The 19,851-nt window shown below is 36.0% G+C and overlaps 1 protein-coding gene across 1 annotated transcript; it reads right to left on the bottom strand.

Annotated features, from left to right (window-relative positions):
• Positions 1 to 7,077: 7,077 nt before the first annotated feature.
• Positions 7,078 to 19,377, bottom strand: LOC143594853 (E3 ubiquitin-protein ligase UPL1-like; the record flags this gene model as incomplete). The annotated part of the gene is made up of 15 exons (XM_077074058.1): positions 7,078 to 7,210; positions 7,288 to 7,394; positions 7,478 to 7,617; positions 7,699 to 7,924; positions 8,029 to 8,109; positions 8,193 to 8,339; positions 8,432 to 9,530; positions 9,607 to 9,875; positions 9,951 to 10,234; positions 10,317 to 10,518; positions 10,600 to 10,917; positions 11,000 to 11,500; positions 11,587 to 18,465; positions 18,996 to 19,202; positions 19,282 to 19,377. Coding segments are annotated over 15 exons (10,659 nt in total), but the record flags the coding sequence as incomplete, so codon positions are not given.
• Between the last annotated feature and the right edge of the window lie 474 nt (positions 19,378 to 19,851).

The following is a 19,851-nucleotide window of genomic DNA, read 5'->3' as shown; positions in this document are numbered from 1 at the left end:
GTTAAACCGACCCGGTTTTTCATTTTAATGTACTCTTGTTCGTCGTTTATCATACCTTCATTTTCTATTCGTATTGAATTCTGAGGATTTACGCTTATCATTTGTCGCTTTCAATTCATTTTGCGCAATTAACGAAAGTTAATGTTTTAAAGATAAAACAATTTGCAAACTGTGCGGGTAAAATATAAAAATATCCAAGTTATATAAATTCTATTTCATATAGATTGCACCTCAAAGTTCAAGGACTAAAGAGTAAATATATTTTGAAAACTAATCCGTTTATTAGTCGAGGTGGTCCATTTAGTTATAAATACAATCATATGTTACATATTTCATATGTAATAGCTTTTCCTAAACTTATTTAAATATATTAACCATTACTAATATATATATATATATATATACACTTTATTCAAATGTCGCATAAATAACATAACTTACGTATAACCAAAGTACATTTTTTTTATTATTATTTAATTATGTCACATTTTTTTACTTAGTTGGTTTTAAAAGATGAAGACAAATACATTTCTACTACATTTAAATCTTGGTCAAAATTCTTTATGATGATAATAAATGTGTTTGAATATAAATTGTAGGTTACAATTTAATTTTTATGACCAATTACAAGTTTTAAATGGCATTCATGACCCATTAAGTATTTTGACCAATTTAATACAATTGAAACAACTCTAGCTCACTTCACTTATAAATAGAGCTCCATTCCTTCTCATTTCCTCACAACTCAATTTACAAAAGATTCTTGTTATTTTCTCATTTTGGTGATTTTCACCTACTTTGATTTATGAAGTCAACCCGTGAAGTTCAAGACTTCTTCTTTTATTATCTAAGTTCTTGTTCCGGGTATGTTTTTAGTTTCTGCTTGTTCGTGTCGTTTAGAACTTAATGTTATATTATTTGTTTAACAATAGTGTAGTTCATCAAAAACAATCTTGACTCGCTTATGTATTTATTCGGTTCGGTTTAGTTATTTTATTTATCCAACATCTAAAACTAATTCTTTTCATCTCACTCTCTAAAATATAATACTTTTTACCGTGTCGAAAACGAACCCAACCTAAAGTTGAGTCCGGGTCCGACCGGAAATGAACCGAATTCTTTTAAGTCGTCTTTATTATTAAATAAACCAAATAGATTATTAAAACTTATTTTAAATCAAATAAAATCATTTTAACATAAATAAATTATGTATAAATCTAAGTTTAACATTTTTCACCTAAAAACTAACGTTCACCTTCATTAAACCCGATAAAATTATTTTATTTTTCCGTTTCGTTGACTATAGCTCGTTACCTTTTATAAATTGTAAACATAATCATTTTTTTAAGATAAAACTATAGTTAAAATCGTGATTCGCAAATATCATAATTCTCGTATTAGCGTTAAGTTATTAATAAAATATTAATTTAAATCGTTAAAGCTTAAACAATATTATTAAATATAAAAATGCCATAAAATAATAAAAGTTACATTAAATAATGCTTAACTCCGTTAACAAAATAATTTTAACCTTTTCAATCCCAATAGTTAGACTTTGCTTTTGTTTTAATTATAGTTCGAGAAGTTCAATCGTTTCGGATTTCTTTAACGCATGTTCGACCGCTTCGGTTTCGTTATCATGCTTTCGGTTTTCATTGCAACGTTTATTTTCAATTTTAAGGTGAGTTTTTCACCACCCCTTTTTAATATTTTTATTGTTTTGGGGTAGCATATATATCCATATTGAAATTCAAGTATTGTTACTTCTATTACAAAACTACAATTCGTATATGGACTTGTGTGTTACTTGTATTACTTGCACGAATTTTACTTGCACGGTTGGGAAGCCTCATTAAGTATGATCATACGCCCCCCTTTGCACTCCGGTCCATTTGTATCGAGTGGAAAATGGCCTCATTATCCGAGTACGTTGATTGCTATCAACTGGAAAGGACCTTACTTGCGCGATTTCCCGAGTACGTTGGTTGTTACCAATTGGAAAGGACTTACTTGCTTGTTTATCACTTGTCCATGAGTTGTATGGTTTTTACGTACGTATTTAAACTGTGGAAGCTCACCAGCTATGTTCGTAGCTGACTTTATTTTATACATATGTTACAGGTGTAAAGATACGAGGATGAAAGTTAGAAGACACATAGCATGCCTATAGGATATTCAAAGAATAACTTATCATTTGTTTATTTATTTGTTACAACTTGTATTATTTGATAAACTTGTGTTACATGAAGAGTTAAATGAAATAATGTTATTATGGTCACCTAATAGTGTCACGTGTGTTTGAGCAATCTGTACGTCACACTCAGGCGTTTCCGCTTTAGCCGGGGTGTTACATGTATAAACATGTTTTATGTAAGATTTGAGTTTCTAAAATCATATTAATTAGTTCCATGGTTATGGGTTTGTAGAATCTAACCTTGGTCTTATCCCGAAACAAGATCCGAACCGGAAACCGAACTTTCGTTTAAAGACTTTGTTGTTGACTTTTTGTATGTAAAACTTTGGTATTATTATTTATAAATTATTTTACAAGTTCTATGATGTTTGGACATGTGGTAACCATTCTTGGCCTTATTCCAAGATAAAAAAACCGAACCAAACCGAACTAAACCAAGTTTACTCGCTTAAGACACACAAGTGTGTTTTTAACCATTAAAGCTTATATATTTCTTTAAAAATACTTTATAAACTGATTTTAATTATTTTCACAAAGTACTCGGAATGTTGAATCCAACTTGATCCTATAACATAGTTTGGACCGACTAAACCGAACACTCGATTAACGGACGTTGTTAGTTCTAAAACAATAGAACTACATACTTGGTTAAGTCTCTTTAAGATTTATTGAGTTATCTCATACATTTATTATTTTGGGAAAGTTGACTTTGGGTTTGGTCAAGCCACCAAGACCCGAACCGACCACCCGAACACTCGTTAAAACCCGTTTTAGTATCTATATTATAAAGGGACTTGTTTTCTTGCATTTTTACCCACCTTATTACTTAACATAGGTTGAGTAAAATTAAGGGCTAGATACTTTAACCCGGTTTCGAGCAAACTTACATTTTTAAAGGACTATTATTATAATTTCTTAAATATTTACATTTTAAACCTTAAACTTTAAATTGTTTATATTTCTTATAATTTATTTTCATTTAAAGACTTCCAAGACAACTTTTCTAATACAAGACTTCTTCTCCTTTAGGCTTCGTTCGTTAAACTCATTGTTCCGGTTAATCTCCAAATCATCAAATCTTTCAAGTTTATTACTTGAATGTGAGTACTTTTATCCCCCGTTTTCACTCTTTTATATTTTGGGGGTGACATTGCAAACTTATTCAAATCCAAATGATTTATACTTGAGTCTTAAACCACAAACTTTATTGTATACTTCACTTAAATAAATGCTCGATTTGGTGATTATATGCTTATATGCTTAAGTGCTAATGTGTTTACCGCTTTTGGATGGTTGATTCATAAATCCGAGTATATCTGGCATCCCCTTATAGAAATGTGTCGTTAATGTATTCTTATTAACGATTTCATACAAAATCCGAGTATATTTGGCATCCCCTTATAGAAAGGTGTCGTTAATGTATTCTTATTAACGATTTCATTTATCTAAATTGTTGCTATTATTTATTGTTTTGTATACAAGTTGTGGAATTTCATATTATATATCTATTGTTCAAAAACTATGAAATTGCTCACCAACCTTTGTGTTGACAAAATCTATTTATGCAATGTTACAGGTTTGACTTTAGGTTGACTCGAGGACTTGAAGAAAAAAAAACGTTATCGAGACTATTAGGATATTAGCAAAACGAACAATATATTATTTACTATGATTTGAATTCGGTTATTGTATGAACAAGTTATGTGACTCTTTGTGTTTTTATGAATTTAAATGAGTTGATTAAATATTGTCACTTAATAGTGTCGTGTGCGATGAACAATCGGTTGCGTCCCGACGTTTCCGTCATGGTCGGGGTGTGAAAAGTTCAATGAAATGAACCATCGACTCGCCGATATATACGATCTTGGGAATCACTTCTTCAAGTACTGAAACAAAATTCTCAATCCATTAAGGCAGTAAGGAGTTCGCCAAGATATTGAAAGAGAGGAAAGATCTCATCTTTTTGCAAGAACCGATCAACCGTCCAACTGGACATGCTTGGGCTCTAGCCGAAATAAAAAGGTATAAAATTATTAAAAAAAATATAAGCTTGATAAGTAATATTTAGTTATGTGCTTTTTTTTTATTTTATGTATTGTATTAATTTTAATGTATTTTTTTAAAATTGTTTTATGTATTGAAATTTTATTTGTTTTATTTTTATAAAAAAAACAATGATTAGAATTGACTCCATTCACTACATCATTTTGTTATAAAACGTTCCTATGATGATGTGACGTCACATGACGCAAAACATTCCCACAGAAGTCCTATCCACGCACATGGTCAAAGCCTGAATAAATTATTGCGTGCACATAACGAACGAACAATCAGGTTGTAAATTATTATTGTAGCTTGCGAGTTGTGTATCTAATAATTTTATTCGGGCAAACGTGACCAGGGGATTTTGTAAACATTATGTGTCAAATTTAATAATGTGGCAGTGGCACAGTGTACAGAAAATCTATTTTCTAAATATATTAATAATTGTTGTTGTAAATATATTAATAAATGAAACTTATTATATCAGGCATCCAATATTAGCACAATTTAATTTATTTCAATATTGAAAGCGAATTTTAGTTTAAAGTCAATTATGTAAAAGAAAAAAAAAGAGTAGCAGTTTCTATATGGTATTGAGACGTATTAAAATATATTATGTTAATTTATATTTACATCCGTATTTTCATATGAATCTATCATTAGCTTTTGTAATTTATTTCTTTTAATAAATCTTTATAACTTGAGAAAACTGAATAATGTGGAATCTTACAAAGATACCAAACATCACCTTATGATCACATGGATAATAGCCTTCAAATAAACCGAACGTTCGCTGAACTGTTCATAAATCATTCGATAGAAAGTTCGTTTATGTCGTTTATCTAATAACGAACGAATATGAAAAAAAAATTATTTTGTTTAATTAAATGAACGAGCATGAACACATGTTCCATTCGTTCATTTATCCTCATGAACGTTTGTATATTTATACTCGTTTATGCATGTTTATTTATATTCATTTATGTATTAATAGGAAAATAATTAATATTATTTGGATGAGTCATCTACTTAAGGATTTTATATATGTTAATTTCCGTTCATTTAAGTGTTTTCGTTTATGTTCATTTGTGTTCATTTATATTTGTTTATATATGTCATTTTGTTCATTTTTTAAATAAATAAACATGAACATAAGTATTTGTTTGATTAAGTTTTCGTGTTCATTTAAAGTTAAATGAACGAACATGAATATGCTCTTGTTCTTGTTCATTCGATTCGTTTACAGGCTTTCATTATTCATATTGATAAATACATCGGTTTCAATCTCTAGGCTCTATCAATTTTATATGTGTCCGTTTGTGTTCGTGAACACATTCATTTTCTTAATAAACGAACACAAACATAAAATCTTGTTCGGTAAGTGTTTGTGAACACAATTTTTTTTCTGAATAAACGAACATGAACAATGCCTTGTTCATGGTCGTTCGGATTGTTTACAACCCTAGATAATACAAACGTCACCTACTAATTTTCATGTCCAAATTACTCATCTAAAAACATGAGGGACCAAATGATAATAACTCAAAGTATTAGTTCAAGGAGGGGTGTGTATAAAACCGTAAAAACTGACCCGGAACAGAAAAAAGCCAAAAAAATCCAAGCCGAAAAGGTAAACCAAAACAAAAACCGACAATTTGGTTTTATGTTTTTGTAAAAATTGAACTTACAATTCGGTTTTAGCTTTGCATATAATAAAAACCAAAAAACCGAATCGAACCGAATTTCTAGATTTTCATTTTTTATTTGTTATTTTGAGTAAACATATAAGAAATTAACAAATATATAACTCAAAATGTTTTTGCCAAAATGTAACTCAATCATTTAGTTATTAATTTACCAAAATTTTGAAGCTCATATGGCAAAAAACTGAAATTCGAATGGTTTCAAATATCCAAAAACCAAAGTTTCGGTTTTGTTAAGCCCAAAACCAAATCGTGCACACCCATAAAAATTAAAATACTCAAAAAGATGGTTACACGGACCATATATAATGATACCACTCCACGTCTTATCCATAATGAGCATAAGGTGGTTTTAAAAGACACACAGACAATTATACCAGGACCTCACGGTCCGTGTAGCAGCAAACCTACTATTGTTGACACCAAGGACATACGCGTCAATAGCCAAGACTAACCCATACTTCTTAAAATTTCCTAACCTTTATTCTACTCTTCCAAAAACTTGTATCATAGCCTCAAACGAAGTGTAAGCCTAAATAATCTGGCTTAATATTACTCCCATTTCATATGAATACTATCAGAAACCTTTTGGCCTTTTGTCAAAGACTTAAGTATTTAATATATTAATTATCTATTAAATTATATAAGTGTTTTGACTAGTCAAACAATCCTGGTTCTAAAGTTATTTTGGCCAGTCATTCAAAGAATGAGCTTTTTCAAAGGTAGAAAATGAACCAAAGATGGTTTCACAATGCTTCAAATGCATAAATCACAAGACCATATTGACCAATCAACCAACCAAAAAGGGCTAGGATTTACATGAAGCCTGTGAATATTTAAAGTTCTCATTTTATTCGGTTTTGCATGAAGCGAAAGCAACCACAAAAATCGCATATCCATGCTACAAAATAGAGCCAACCAAAAAAACCACTTGCTTTAGTTCACCGTCTTCATGTGATACACAGGGACTCGCGTTCAAGTTGCATTATCTATGTTCTTTCTTTATCTACAAAAAAGACCAAAAAATTAAATAACTATATTTTTCATATTAGTAGAAACTTAATAAAATAAAGTGGGAGAGTGAAACAAACATCCACATGACATGGTAGTGGCTGGAAAGATGCTAGGGGTCCCACTCCCTACACCACCACATCCAGCATATCATCATTAGCCGAACCCAAAACCTTCACTAGCTTCATGGATAGCAAGTAGTAATCGCTCCTGAAGCTGTTCTTTTGACATGTATTCGGGAAGATCTAACTGGTTGAAACTGATAATACAAAATATCGAGTGAGAACACGAAGCTTAAAAATGAAGGAAAAAAATCTAAGGAAAGAAAACACAAACCAAGTATGGGCTGATGGCAGCCTCTCTGGAGCTCCATAAGCTTTGTGAATTTGAAATCTTTGTGGACCTGATAAACCTTGCAATGCCTTAAAACCTTCCAATGGAACCTGAAGAAATTATGCATGTATTATGTTAGTATATTCAACTTCTAGCATAATTATGATAATTATTACATTAATCTTTACAATACCTTTGATGTACCAGTGACAAACTGAAGCAATCTAGCCATGTCTTCTTTGTTAAACGCTTTGACAACCTCCCAAAACCACATAACGACACTAGAGCCTACAGTGTATCCGGTATATTCAGTGTTGGCCTTCAGATCATCCACTGCAACAATAACAGGTTGGTTAAATTAACGATCTTAAAATACAACTATGAACAGTTTATAGAAAAAATAAGACAACTCACAATCGATTTCTGGAAGCCCGCTTATTAGAAGTTCAAGCTCTTTATCATTGAAGAAAGAAATGAGATCACAGGGTATTAACTCATTAAAACCCTCCAAAAAGGAATTGATTTGAGGACGTATTGCATTTGTAAGTATATGTTCTGCAACAAGATCCACATATTCATGCTTTGTTTCTTCTGTTACTCTTATGTTCCGCCCACCAGGTTTGAGCTCATAATCAGTAACCTATCCCATACCAAAATCAAAAAAACAAAACCAAATCTTAACATTTAACTTAATGCCAGTTTTCTTGACGAAATCAGATTTTTTATATGATTTTAGATACACACCTCTGTCTTCTCATAGAGGATGTGTTTTTCTTCATCAGCGTCCATGCTAAATGTCAGGCCCAGCATGTCATTTACATCATTCTGATACAGAAAATAGAGTTGTTTAAAAAAAACAACAATGCAAGTATAAAGAAAAAATGAACCATATTAATATATAAAAGTACCTCAAGCAACCACTTTAAATTCTTGTAATAATCAGGATCTGTTGCCTCTATATCATGATATGTTACCTTCACACCAAGAATATGCTTATAGAACGACCGAGTGAAGTAAACATCCAAGAGTTGCCCATCAAACAAGGCTTTAGCAACCTACAACTCAAAGCATCATTATACAACAATTATTATTTTAAAATTACATTATACAAAAATAAAAAGTTTTTTTTTTTAATAAAAAAAAGTACCACGCGGCCCACAAACTTGAAGTAGGAAAGATGCTCAGTCTGATAAACAGAATTGGGGTTCGGCTGGAAAGTTGCATTGTTTCCTCCAGTTGTGAAAAGTAAAGCTCCTTTATCAAATATAACTCTAGACAACAACTGATACCATTCTCTAGTCAAACCACCAGCATCAATACCTTCTTCACCTTGAAAATGAACATTTAACTGTCCTTTTAGCTCTTGAGTGGGCCGCATGCGCAGCTGATTGTAAGAATCTTCTAGAACATAAGCCCGACGAACACTTATTCTTAACGAGCCTGACAGGTGGTGATCATGTTGCTGCCTGATTCTAGAACGGAAATACGACCTTTTGTTGTCAAAGTCAATTAACCTCGGTGTTTTCAACATCATAGAAAGTGAGTTCTCCAACAAACTGGGATTTTGTCTGACAAAAGCATTTAATAGCCGTCGATGTTTCTCAGCAAACTTAGCAAATGTTACGGCACCATCAATCCCGGTCCCACTTGGTGATGAATTACCAGAAAACTCCTTCACTTCCCGTGCTGTTGATGTTGCATTTGCATCATCTTGTTGTAGGCTAGAACTATTTGATTGTAGCTTTTCACATAGGACCAAAAATGACTCAATAAAAGGTAAAAGTCTCTGAATGCCAGGTGGCAGAGGAGATACATTGGGGACATGCTCAACTGTATTAGAATTCAAACTGTCTGAAGAAAACAATCCCTGCACCAGCTGCGTTTCTGCTGCACTTATACACTCACTCAATTCATGCCATAAAGGTTCAAGTGAAATATTTAACTTCAACAAAGTAGTGTGCTCCTGATTGTCATCATTTATAGAAACCTTACTGTCATCGACATCAGGTACATTGAGTGTGCTAAGTGTTTGCATGATTCTTAGTAAAGCAGCCCCAGACATGGACCCCGCACTCCGACCCAACATGTGTGTGGTTCTTAGTGTGATGAGTTCTTGAATGGCGGACCCACTAAGACTATGAGCTAACTCTGAAAGCTCTACAATGAACAACTTTCTATGTGATGGAGCAACTGAGGCTAACTTCTTCAGGACTTCACCAGTAAGCAGATAAACGTTTTCTGATAGCCTAATAAACAAAAATAGGCATTAAGCTTTCAAGATATAAATGAATAACAAAATAATCATTGAAAACTTAATATTACCCCTCGTGACCAAGAAGACTGCATAGATTATGAAGATCAGATTGGGGAAGTTTCATGAATATGTCATGCACGTTGACACTTTTCTGGTCATCTGATGTGGATGCTCCATCGCTGACAGCTTTATCATCATGATGAGGTTCTGCTCCTGCCGAGGAAGAATCTCCCTGAGGTTGACTAGCAGATCCATTGTTTTCAACTTGTTTAGTATTAGATTTGCTTTCTAACTTTAAAGCAGCAGTGTCAATAACAACTTTAATTAGACTCATAACCTGCATCAAATATATAATAGACTAAATGAGAATCAAATTTGTCACTCATAATAATAAAAATAGAGTCTAAACTACCTGTTCTACATGGGCAGTACAGCGAAGGAACAGCGGTTGATTCAAGAGTTTTACAAATAATAATATAGGAATATCACCCTCGGATCCAACAGGATGAGAGATTTCTCCACCTTCAACAACCTTTTCTTTTCCCTTATCATTCTTTTTATCATGGCATTTGAGATTTAAAGACTCAGGAACAAGTGAAGAATCAAAACTAAATAACAAATCAGCAACAGAAGAATGATTTGTAGCCAGATATGTCAAAATCTCTAACACCCGGCGCAGTACTAGTGGTGGGAGACCTGTAAATGAACCATCTCTAGCATCAAAAACAACATATATGTTGGAAAGGAAAATTAGTTCCAGGCTAAAAGAAAATCATACCATCCATAAGCTGTGATCGACCATAAACAACACTAGACTGACACCCATAAAGCCTCTGAGAATTAACCGTTGTCAATCCACCTGTCAGGCCTTCAGTCTCCTTCTTGATCATGCCCAATAGCAAGAAAACAAGAACTGCCCTTGTGCAACTATGAGCACATAAGTTCAGAAAGAGTCTCTGTAAAAGGCCTTTCCCAAGAGACTGAAAACAAAAGGTCAAAATGGTCATAACAATTAAGAAAAAGGCATTTACTTCATTATTTGTTGAAGCATAAATCATTACCTGTGCTAATCGTAGAAGCCTGATCAAAGCTTTCAAAGCATCAGCATCCAAAAGTGGGTCCCCTTCAACTTCCTTCACTTTCAAGCTTTCCAAAAAAGCAGAAGATGCCCTTTGTCCTATTGTAACACCAACACCCCTATCGATTGCTGCCTGCCTATCAAATCTCAACCAGTTCCTCCTGCTATTAAGTCTATGGCTGTTTCTAAACAAACTACGAGCCTGATGGTGACTCATCGCTCTATCCCTCAGCATTTGTGCTTCAGCAAGTAACGGTGATGGCAATGCTGAAAGAACTGCTTCTGATGATGTCAATAACACCTAAAAAAAGCAAACACATAGTACAAGTAAGCAAATGATTAAGCTTCTAAATTTTAAGATGCAACAATGCAAGTATGCAAACCTCTTCACGCAAATCAGGTGGAAAAGTAGCTATAATTGAAGCATTATCCATATCAACGGGTTGACCTTCAGCTAGCCGTGCAACCCTTTGCGCCCGTTGTTGAGCTAAAACTTCTGCTTGGATATCTGGAGGAAGTGCAGCTAAAAACTCGAGATCTATTTCTTCAGCTGTAGCGGAAACAGGTGCAGGAGCAGAAACTGGAGGTGGGGCCGACTGAGATTGTTGTGAAGCTAATACCTCTGCCCTAAGTTCTGCAGGTAGTGCCTCCAAGAATGCTGGATCTATGCCATTTGTACTTTGGGCAATGTTAGTTGCAACCGGTTCATCAGGTTGACCAGTTTGACTGTCATCATCGATGTTAGCGTTCTGTTCAGAAAATGACTCCTCAATGACACCAACTGAAGGTAACAAGTCCCCTTCAGCAACGTTCATATCAACATCAGCATTATGGTCACCAGAATTGGAGACATTATTGCTTGCCATGTCAACAGTTAACAACTCCTGAAAATACACATCATGTGTAATTAAATTAAAAAGAACTAACAGAAAACATTACACAGTTGAACAAAGAATTAATCAAACTCTACCTGCTGCTCATTTCCTTCACCGATTTCCATGTTATCGTGAATATCTGCACTGTTGTTTACAGCATCAGGATTGAGCCCACCTGCTTGGTCTTGTGTTTGTTCAACATTTTCAACGTTCTGGTTAAGATTTTGATCATTATCATCTTCTGGACCTTCAGGCCGCTGAAAAACATTATCAGTAGCCTCTGCTTCTTGCGGAATATCATTGGCAAAAGGAGTAGCTGTGCTTATCTGAGATATGAAAAGCTCTTCTACAGCCTGTGCAATAGCAGCAGCTTGATCACCAGCTTGCGGTTGGCCATCATCAGTCCACCGCCCATCACCTGGTCCTCTTCTTGTAGGTGCTCGTAATGACTCCAAATCAGCAGAAAAGTCAGCTGGTGGCAGTGGAGCTCCACCACCATTTCTATCACCAAACAAGGTAGATTGTACATGATCAAATGGAAGAGCAGGAACATCATGCGTCAGGAAATGCGGAACATACCCATCAAAGCTCCCACCAGATAAAGATTCCAAATTATGAATAGAAGCACCACCACTTGATGGCCGCACTGAACCTAGTTCACCAGACTGTGATGATGGTCTCACAAGAAGAGGATGCTGCAAACCGCTATTCACATCTGTACCAGATCTCTCAAACGAGCTTCTGCTCTGCTGGCGGCGGCCATGGTCAAAACCGCCAGTTATCGGTCTATGAAGACCGAAAAGGTCATCAACATTGGCACCTTGAAATGGCTCTGCAGCAATGTCAATAAGTGCACCGTCGGGTCCTGTTTGACCTAGAGCCTCTTGCCATCTCACCTCAATAACACGATTTAAATTGTACACATCATCCTCGTCATCAACCATGTCATCATTATATTCATCACCTGATCCAGTTTCATCATGGTCTTCAACATCTGTGTCAGCCAATGACATTAAAGCAGTACCATCCTCAGCTATATCTTCATCCTCGTCATCACCATCGCCATCACCATCATCCTCGTCATCTTCCATGTCATCATCCTCGTCACCAGTATTATCTCCACCTCTCCTCTCAACATGAAAAGGCATCTCAATTTGGTCAGAATCTCTTAACACACCACTATCTTCTATCTCATCTATTTCAATTCTCAATTCCTGTTCTGTAGACTGGTTTAAGTTTGATTCATGATCACCTTCATCTTGAGCTGTTTCTTCATGATGTTGATTTTCAGCATCATCAGTACCTGTGATCTCATGTTGACCACCCACAGGTATCTGATTGACTGTAGTATCAAACGTCTGATTGCCCAAACCAACAGACTTTTTCTTGTTGACCGGTTCAGATAAAGCAAGTTGCTCTGCCGCATTGGCAGCACGCGTTAAGCCTTCTAAAGATTTAAGAATAATATTTACAACTTTGGGGGCATCGGGATGGTCTAAATCCAGCACCTGAAGAATGCTGGATAGACACGGAATTAGTCCTCCATCAATCATGCCTTTAGCAATATCTGAAGAACAACCAGATCCCAGTACATTACTCGAGGATGGATTTTTGAATAGAATCGAATAAACCAAATCAACAAAAGCAAGCATCCTTTTATCAGGCAATAAACCACTCTTAGATGAACTGCATGCTGATGTGGCAAATGAACACAAAGCTTTCACAAGTACATTTATGACACGCCTGCGCCCTTCACTTGATCTGCCACACAAAACCACCAGCAACCATGAGGCATTTTCAGATAACTTCCCTCTCCATTCATCAGCTCCAGATATCTTGTCCACAGAGAGATATAGAAGGTGATGCATAACATGATGTACAATCCCACTGTGCATCTCTAGATCACGTTTTAGAAGTATTCCAGCTGCATGTGCATACATAAGAAGAATATCTCCCAACAATTTGAGAACAAAAGTCACTTTAGCTAACTCAGCAGCTGATTTTTCTGACATGCTTTCGGATTCTTTCATTGTATAATCGACCTTCATTTTACCCTTAATTGCAGCAGAACCATCTACCTCCATTGCACCATAAAGTTTATTGCAATCTTCCTCAGGATTCAGTGAAGGATATTTCATTACAGTTTCAAGCAAGTGATCAACAACAAGTGTGAGATTAGCAGGAACTTTTTTCTGGGATTTGACACACTTCGTTGGTCCATCTTGAGATTTATTTTCATGTACAGGTGATGCTCCAATTTCAACACCTTTAGTTTTTGATTTATCTTTTTCTTTCTCTTTATCTTTCTCTTTGGATATTACTAAGGTTCTGCCACCTGTCATAACCAACTGGCATACAGCCGTTGCTGCTTTCATGAAGACCTCACCATCACGAGATATAAGAGGCGCCATTAATGCCAAAAATACGCGCGAAGCAATACGACCGACATGGCGGCTGCCATCTAAAGCCTGTCGTATCTCCAACTCCATTGCTGTTTGTAGTGTCTGAGGATCTTCAATGAGATGTCGAATGATAGCAGATGCCACTGCGTCGGAACCAGGAAAAAAACAAGACTTTGGTATACTGAAAAGATCACTCAAACCTCCATCTTCAAGAAACTGTAAAGCCAGAGTGTGTGTTTTTGTCAAACGAGCACACGGTAATAAAACCGCTTGCATAACCATAGCAGGGGCATGCTTTTTAATCAGATCACATGCAATATTAACAACCTTACTACCCTCTTCTACAGTCAGATAGCCAGTAGATTTTCCAAATATCTTTCCAAACTTACAGCAGTTATTATCATCAAGATTATCCGGAGTAAATTTCTCATCAGTGTGTTCTGTTCCTCCTTTTATATCAGATGATACTTTGGGTTTGGATTGCAACAAATAGTCCAAAATAAGAAACAAAGCACTGATGCATTTTGGTACCACGAGTAGCTCATTCTGTGACTCAGTTTCTGCTAAAAACTTCATTAAAATGTCTATGGCTATAGAAGCAACACCATTTTTCACAGCAATTTCTCTAGCAGTGACATCTTCAGCAACAATCAATGCTAGTGTGTGTGATAGTATACAGAGTGTACTGGTTTCCTTTGAAGTTTCCAGTGGGCAAAGTTTTAGCTGTTCGATAAGATGCAATATCACTTTTGGGCGATCTTCTCCTTTATTTCTATTGCAAAAGGTGGCAAGCAAATCAGTTAAGGAAAAAGCCAATGAGTCACTACTTTGCAACAACTTAATAGAAGCTGCAAGAATGCCATCAATAGGGGGCGTTGGTGTTTTGGCTTCCGCCACTTCTGTTTGACCACCGTTTGACTTTTCTGTGGTGTTATCTGATTTAGGAGTCTCCGATGAGTTTCCTAATGATAAAGCAAGTGCTCTTGCCAGCTCATCGTCCTGTACAGGATCATCAGGATGAGTAAATAGCCATTCCATCGCCATCTCGACACTATTTGTTTCAACCCGTCTTAATGCTTCCTCTGCCCTTGCCCTAGTAAACCCCATATCTACAATGGTGGCTATAGCGGCTTCATTAGGCGGTGGTGGTGTGAACCGCTGGTTAGCACCGCCAGTACCACCGACACGAGGTTGTTTCATATCACCAACACCACAGTATATCTGAGTGACAAGGGTCACAATCTTTGTAATAAAGCCCGGATTACAACTTGGAAACATCTGATGATTCCATATAGGAAGTATTATATCAAGGACTTGAGATTGCAGCATCTGAACAAACATTTTGGGATCTTGAGGAATCGGAAACAACCCGATTGATAACCCGACAGCCAACGGTTGTACAAGTAACTGAGCTTGAGATGTGGAGGCTGATGGCAAAAGATAAGTAGAGTTAACAAAAAACTCCAAAAGCCGACAGTAACTCTGCAATGTGTCAAGCAACCATTTACTGTGAGACAATTTGTTTCCTTCATTATTTTCATTTCCAGATGTTGAAGCAGAATAAGGTAATGTCCATAGTAACTGACTTGTAGCTTCAAAAGTGTTGAGTAGCTCCTTAAAGGTACCCTGGACATAGAAGTTATTTATCATAACAGTATAACAGATCTTTCGCCTATTATCGAACGTTAATGCTGCCATGTGCTCCACCACTTTTCCAAGATAACGACACTTAACTGGCAATGAAGTATCAAGGCCCGAACCCATGCCGTACCCCGAGAAACTAAGTGCTTCAAGAAAAATCTTTGCTAATGCAGTTCCAATATTCTTGGAAGCAGTGCTTAGTGATCCACTTTCAGCCCTTCGCCGATTAGATGAAGGAAATCCTTTTATTAAAGTGGTAAAGAAAGAACGTATAGTGGAAGCCAGTTTGTTAAGATTTTCCATAACAAGGACCTCGGGGCTTTTTTTCCTGATATTTTGTGAAGAACTTGCCTTGGTGTTGCTTACGGAAGCCTCTGAATCAAGGTGTATGGCTTCTAGATGTCTCCTGGTGCTTCCTGCACTTAAATGGGCTAAAATGAGTCGTTGACGCCGACTGAGCCTATCACTGGATCGATATGCTGTGTCAAAGTCATGTTCTAGACTCCAATGAGGGTGTGAACTGTTCCGAATCGGAAATGAGTTCATGTACCTCGCCACTGGCTCACTTGCATCAACATCACTTGCAGCAATGGCAGTATCGGAGTTATTAAGATTAAGCTTTTCAGTCTCTGTTTTATTACTCTGTTTTTCATCTGCTTTAGAATCACAATCAATAGAAACTTGCCAGAGTATTTCCCGGTAAGCAACTCCAAGATCTCCCAGCACATCAGAATCAGAGGTCCCAAGCTCAGACACAAGATTTGCAGTCCCCTTTGATAAAGAATTAGAAAGAGACAAAATACCCTCAAGACTAGAAAGGCATCTTAACACCTTTGTTCTTCTAGAATCTTCGATCTGTGCAAGTTGCATCCCTCCAAGAGATGCAAGTAGCTCGTTTGTCACTTTCAAATGATCTTTCAAGAATGAATATAATGCTCTAGCTAGAGATGTAGAATGATTAGCAGAGAAACTTCTAAATGCAATTGATATGCTATGACCAATAGAAACAGAAGAAGGCATCAAAGGTAAGGTAAATAACTGCAGAACGGCTTGGATTCCCTTTTTCTCCACAAATATACGACACGTGTCAGAATTTTGAAGAATCGTTTCAAGCAAACGAGCAGCATTGTTAACACAATCAGGTAGAAAAGATTCCACATTCAACAAAGACGTGTCGGCAGAAGACTCAGCAAGCTTCTCGTGATTTTCACGCTTGCTAGATTCCCCATCGGTTTCCATTGGAACAGAAAAGGAGTCAAGAGCTTCAACAACTTCACATCCAGAACCAAGCTTCTCAATGAATTTTAAAATCTCAATCAGCATATCAACACCATACACACGTAAAGAAGCAGCATGTCTCATCAATTCATCAAGACCACCAGATAATGAAGTTGTAGTATCACCCATAAGGGCACGAAGGTAATTTCGTGAAGTGAATACCTTCACAAAACACCTCAAAGCATTACAATCCTTGACAGCCTGAAGACCATTATTACTAAGACACAAAGCATCCAAACACGGGGGTATGCATGTTATAGCTTCAGCAGAACAAGGCACACCATCCATTATAGCATCTAGAAATGCAGACGGAAGACCGGCTTGTTCTAAAATGGGATAACAAGTTGGCTCTTTATGAATCAAATCACTCATTACAACTGCCGACAATGAAAACATCCCACCCCCAAAATCTTTAGCTTTTTTAAAAATCACATGTAAACATTGTGGTAACAAACTTTCTTCAGGGCCATAAACACGAGTAGTGATTCCAGGTGCATATGTTCCAAGCGATATAGCACGCAGTAAGGCTTTCATTAATGACTTCCTGTGGTGCGATACCAAAGCTTCAGAATAAAGAGGCTTTGCAGTGTTCGAGTCAGATGAATTACTAGTGTGCATCTGAACAGATGTGCCATTTTCAACATGAGAAACTTCTATTTTCAATCGGGAAATTGCATCATCTAATCCACCAAGGTCTCGAAACAAAGCAGCAGCTGGATTACTGAAATCCATAAAAGTTTCTAGAACATGTACAGCAATGCTGACTAGATGCAAATGCTGAGGATCTGTATCTTTTAGAAGAGGCAAAAGGGTAGGTATGAACCCTTCATGCATGGCAGAACAGCCAGTAGAAGATACCAAAATTGTAACCAATGAGAGTAAAGCCTGAGCAAACATAACAGACGATTTACTAACCGCAGTGTCAATAGCCTTCTGCATGAGACTTGATAGTATGCCACGATGTCCGCCAGTTGCGACAGCAGCCAACACGGTTAACTGGCGAGAACGATCATGACTAAGAGCAACCAATGATAACAGACTTAATATTCGAATATTTTCAGGAACTGCATCTTCATAGCTCAAAAGTGTTACCAATTCGTTGATGAACTCAGGCTCGGTGTTAAGAAACGAAACAAGATCATCAGTATCACCACACACTTGAATAAGAACTATAAACGCATTTAAACGAACACTTGTGTACTGTCGGCGAGCAGTGCAGGAGCTAAAAGCTCTTGAAAAACGTAATCTTGTCAAAAGTGAGAATCTTAAACTACTTGGTACTTTATACTCCTGAATTAACCTGTGCATAAGTTCAACATCGGATTCTTTGTAAGTGTCGATTTTAGGTAAATGGATAATTTGTAACCCTTGAGTTGACTTTTCTGAATCAGAGTTGTCATAAAACTCAAAATGGAGCGTGCTACCCAACTCTTGAGATACTGGGTCAGATACATTCTCTAGAGCACATGCAACCAATCCTAGCCCTTCATCTTTCCCACCCCAGCCTTGTGCAAAGGCAAATAGCTTTGAACTTAGATTTTTGTCTCTTATAATGTGTCTTACAGTTGATTTCCTTAAGAAAGATGATAGAGTTTTCAAACAGGCTTCAACCACGTCTGCATGGGTGGAAGCCAATAGGAAAGAAAGATGATGCTGCATGATTATAATTCAGGATTAGTAAATACACAATATAATGTAGACAACCTGTCATGAAATATTGTTCGTATGATTGATTTATAGAAGTATACACATTAACTTGATATATCAGTGGCTGTTAATCGCAATTTGACAGCAAACAACTTATTAGTGTTCTAAAGAGTGCTAGGTAGAAATCAATGCAAAATAAAGAACCATGTGTTTACAACTTTGTAACAATATCATATTTTTGTAAATTACCTCTCTAACAAACGTGTAAATACACTAAAAGTTGAGAATAACTGACTGACGAAGACAAGTTTAAGAAGGTAGATTCATCTCCTTTAATTAATTTGAAATGCTTAAATCAATAACCAGTTGCTTATCTAAGTGTTAAAAAAGCTGATAAACTCTTAAATGCCAATTAAGAGACCTCAACTAATCAGCAGTGAGGCGACGCCTAATGCCTAGATGGACTACTGACCGCTCCTAAGGGCGATTTTTTAGAGCACTGTAAATAACATAATCAAGAACTTATAAATAATTACCTCATATGAGCTATAGAAATGCTTATTTGTGCAGTTGTCCAAAATTATTCTTACAACACTCAAGATCAGCAGGACAGCATCCCTAGGGAAAGGAATGCCAGACTCCGAGTAATCATCTTCCACTTGAAAATCTGTCCTCGGTTTGACGTATCTCTCGAGGTATGTTTCGAAGTGGTTAAATAAATCTACCCAATCGTAAAAGTCTCCCTGTATTAACAACAATAACCACAATCAATTCAGTGAAAGTCAACATTATAATGCAAATTAAATAAGTTTGTAGAAGTACCTTGTCAAAGTCCCAGGAAAAGTTTCTCAAACGATCTTCAATGTTTTCAAGTGGAGCAGCAATTACACCATCGATGAAGGACTTAATTTTAGGAGGCTGGTTCACAATAAAAAAAATATAACACGTGTCAACAAATTTTGAGCATATCAAACTATTAAAATGTAAAACTCTTATTGCAGGCCATGCCTAGAAAATTAAAACATGATCTAAAATGCAAGGGTATTTGAAAAAAAAAAAGAAATAGGCGTGAACATTGAACCTAGAATATTGACGAAATCACCAAAACAATAAAAGAGGGAATAAAAAATACCTCATTTTCATATAATTTCTTACACATGAAGCACAAAAAGTGACGAGTGAAATGAGTTAACACGCTCAATTCAAAACGATAAACAAATGTCAAAAAAGTTGCTTATTCTCATCAGCGTCTTACTAGTTTCCAGTTCAATTACAAATGTCAAAAAAGCTACTTTTTTCATCAGCATCTTACTATTTCCGGTTCAATTGTCTGAATGGTATATTAAGTATTATTACAGACACATCATTCATCGTCAAACACTTCAAGTTGCA

This window comes from Bidens hawaiensis, unplaced genomic scaffold, assembly GCF_021521415.1.
Source record: "Bidens hawaiensis isolate Kalapana, Puna unplaced genomic scaffold, B.hawaiensis_p1.1 tig00044244_1, whole genome shotgun sequence".
Lineage (NCBI taxonomy): Eukaryota > Viridiplantae > Streptophyta > Magnoliopsida > Asterales > Asteraceae > Bidens > Bidens hawaiensis.
The sequence above is the reverse complement of the archived record's forward strand: the minus strand, read 5'-3'. Positions and strand labels throughout refer to the sequence as shown.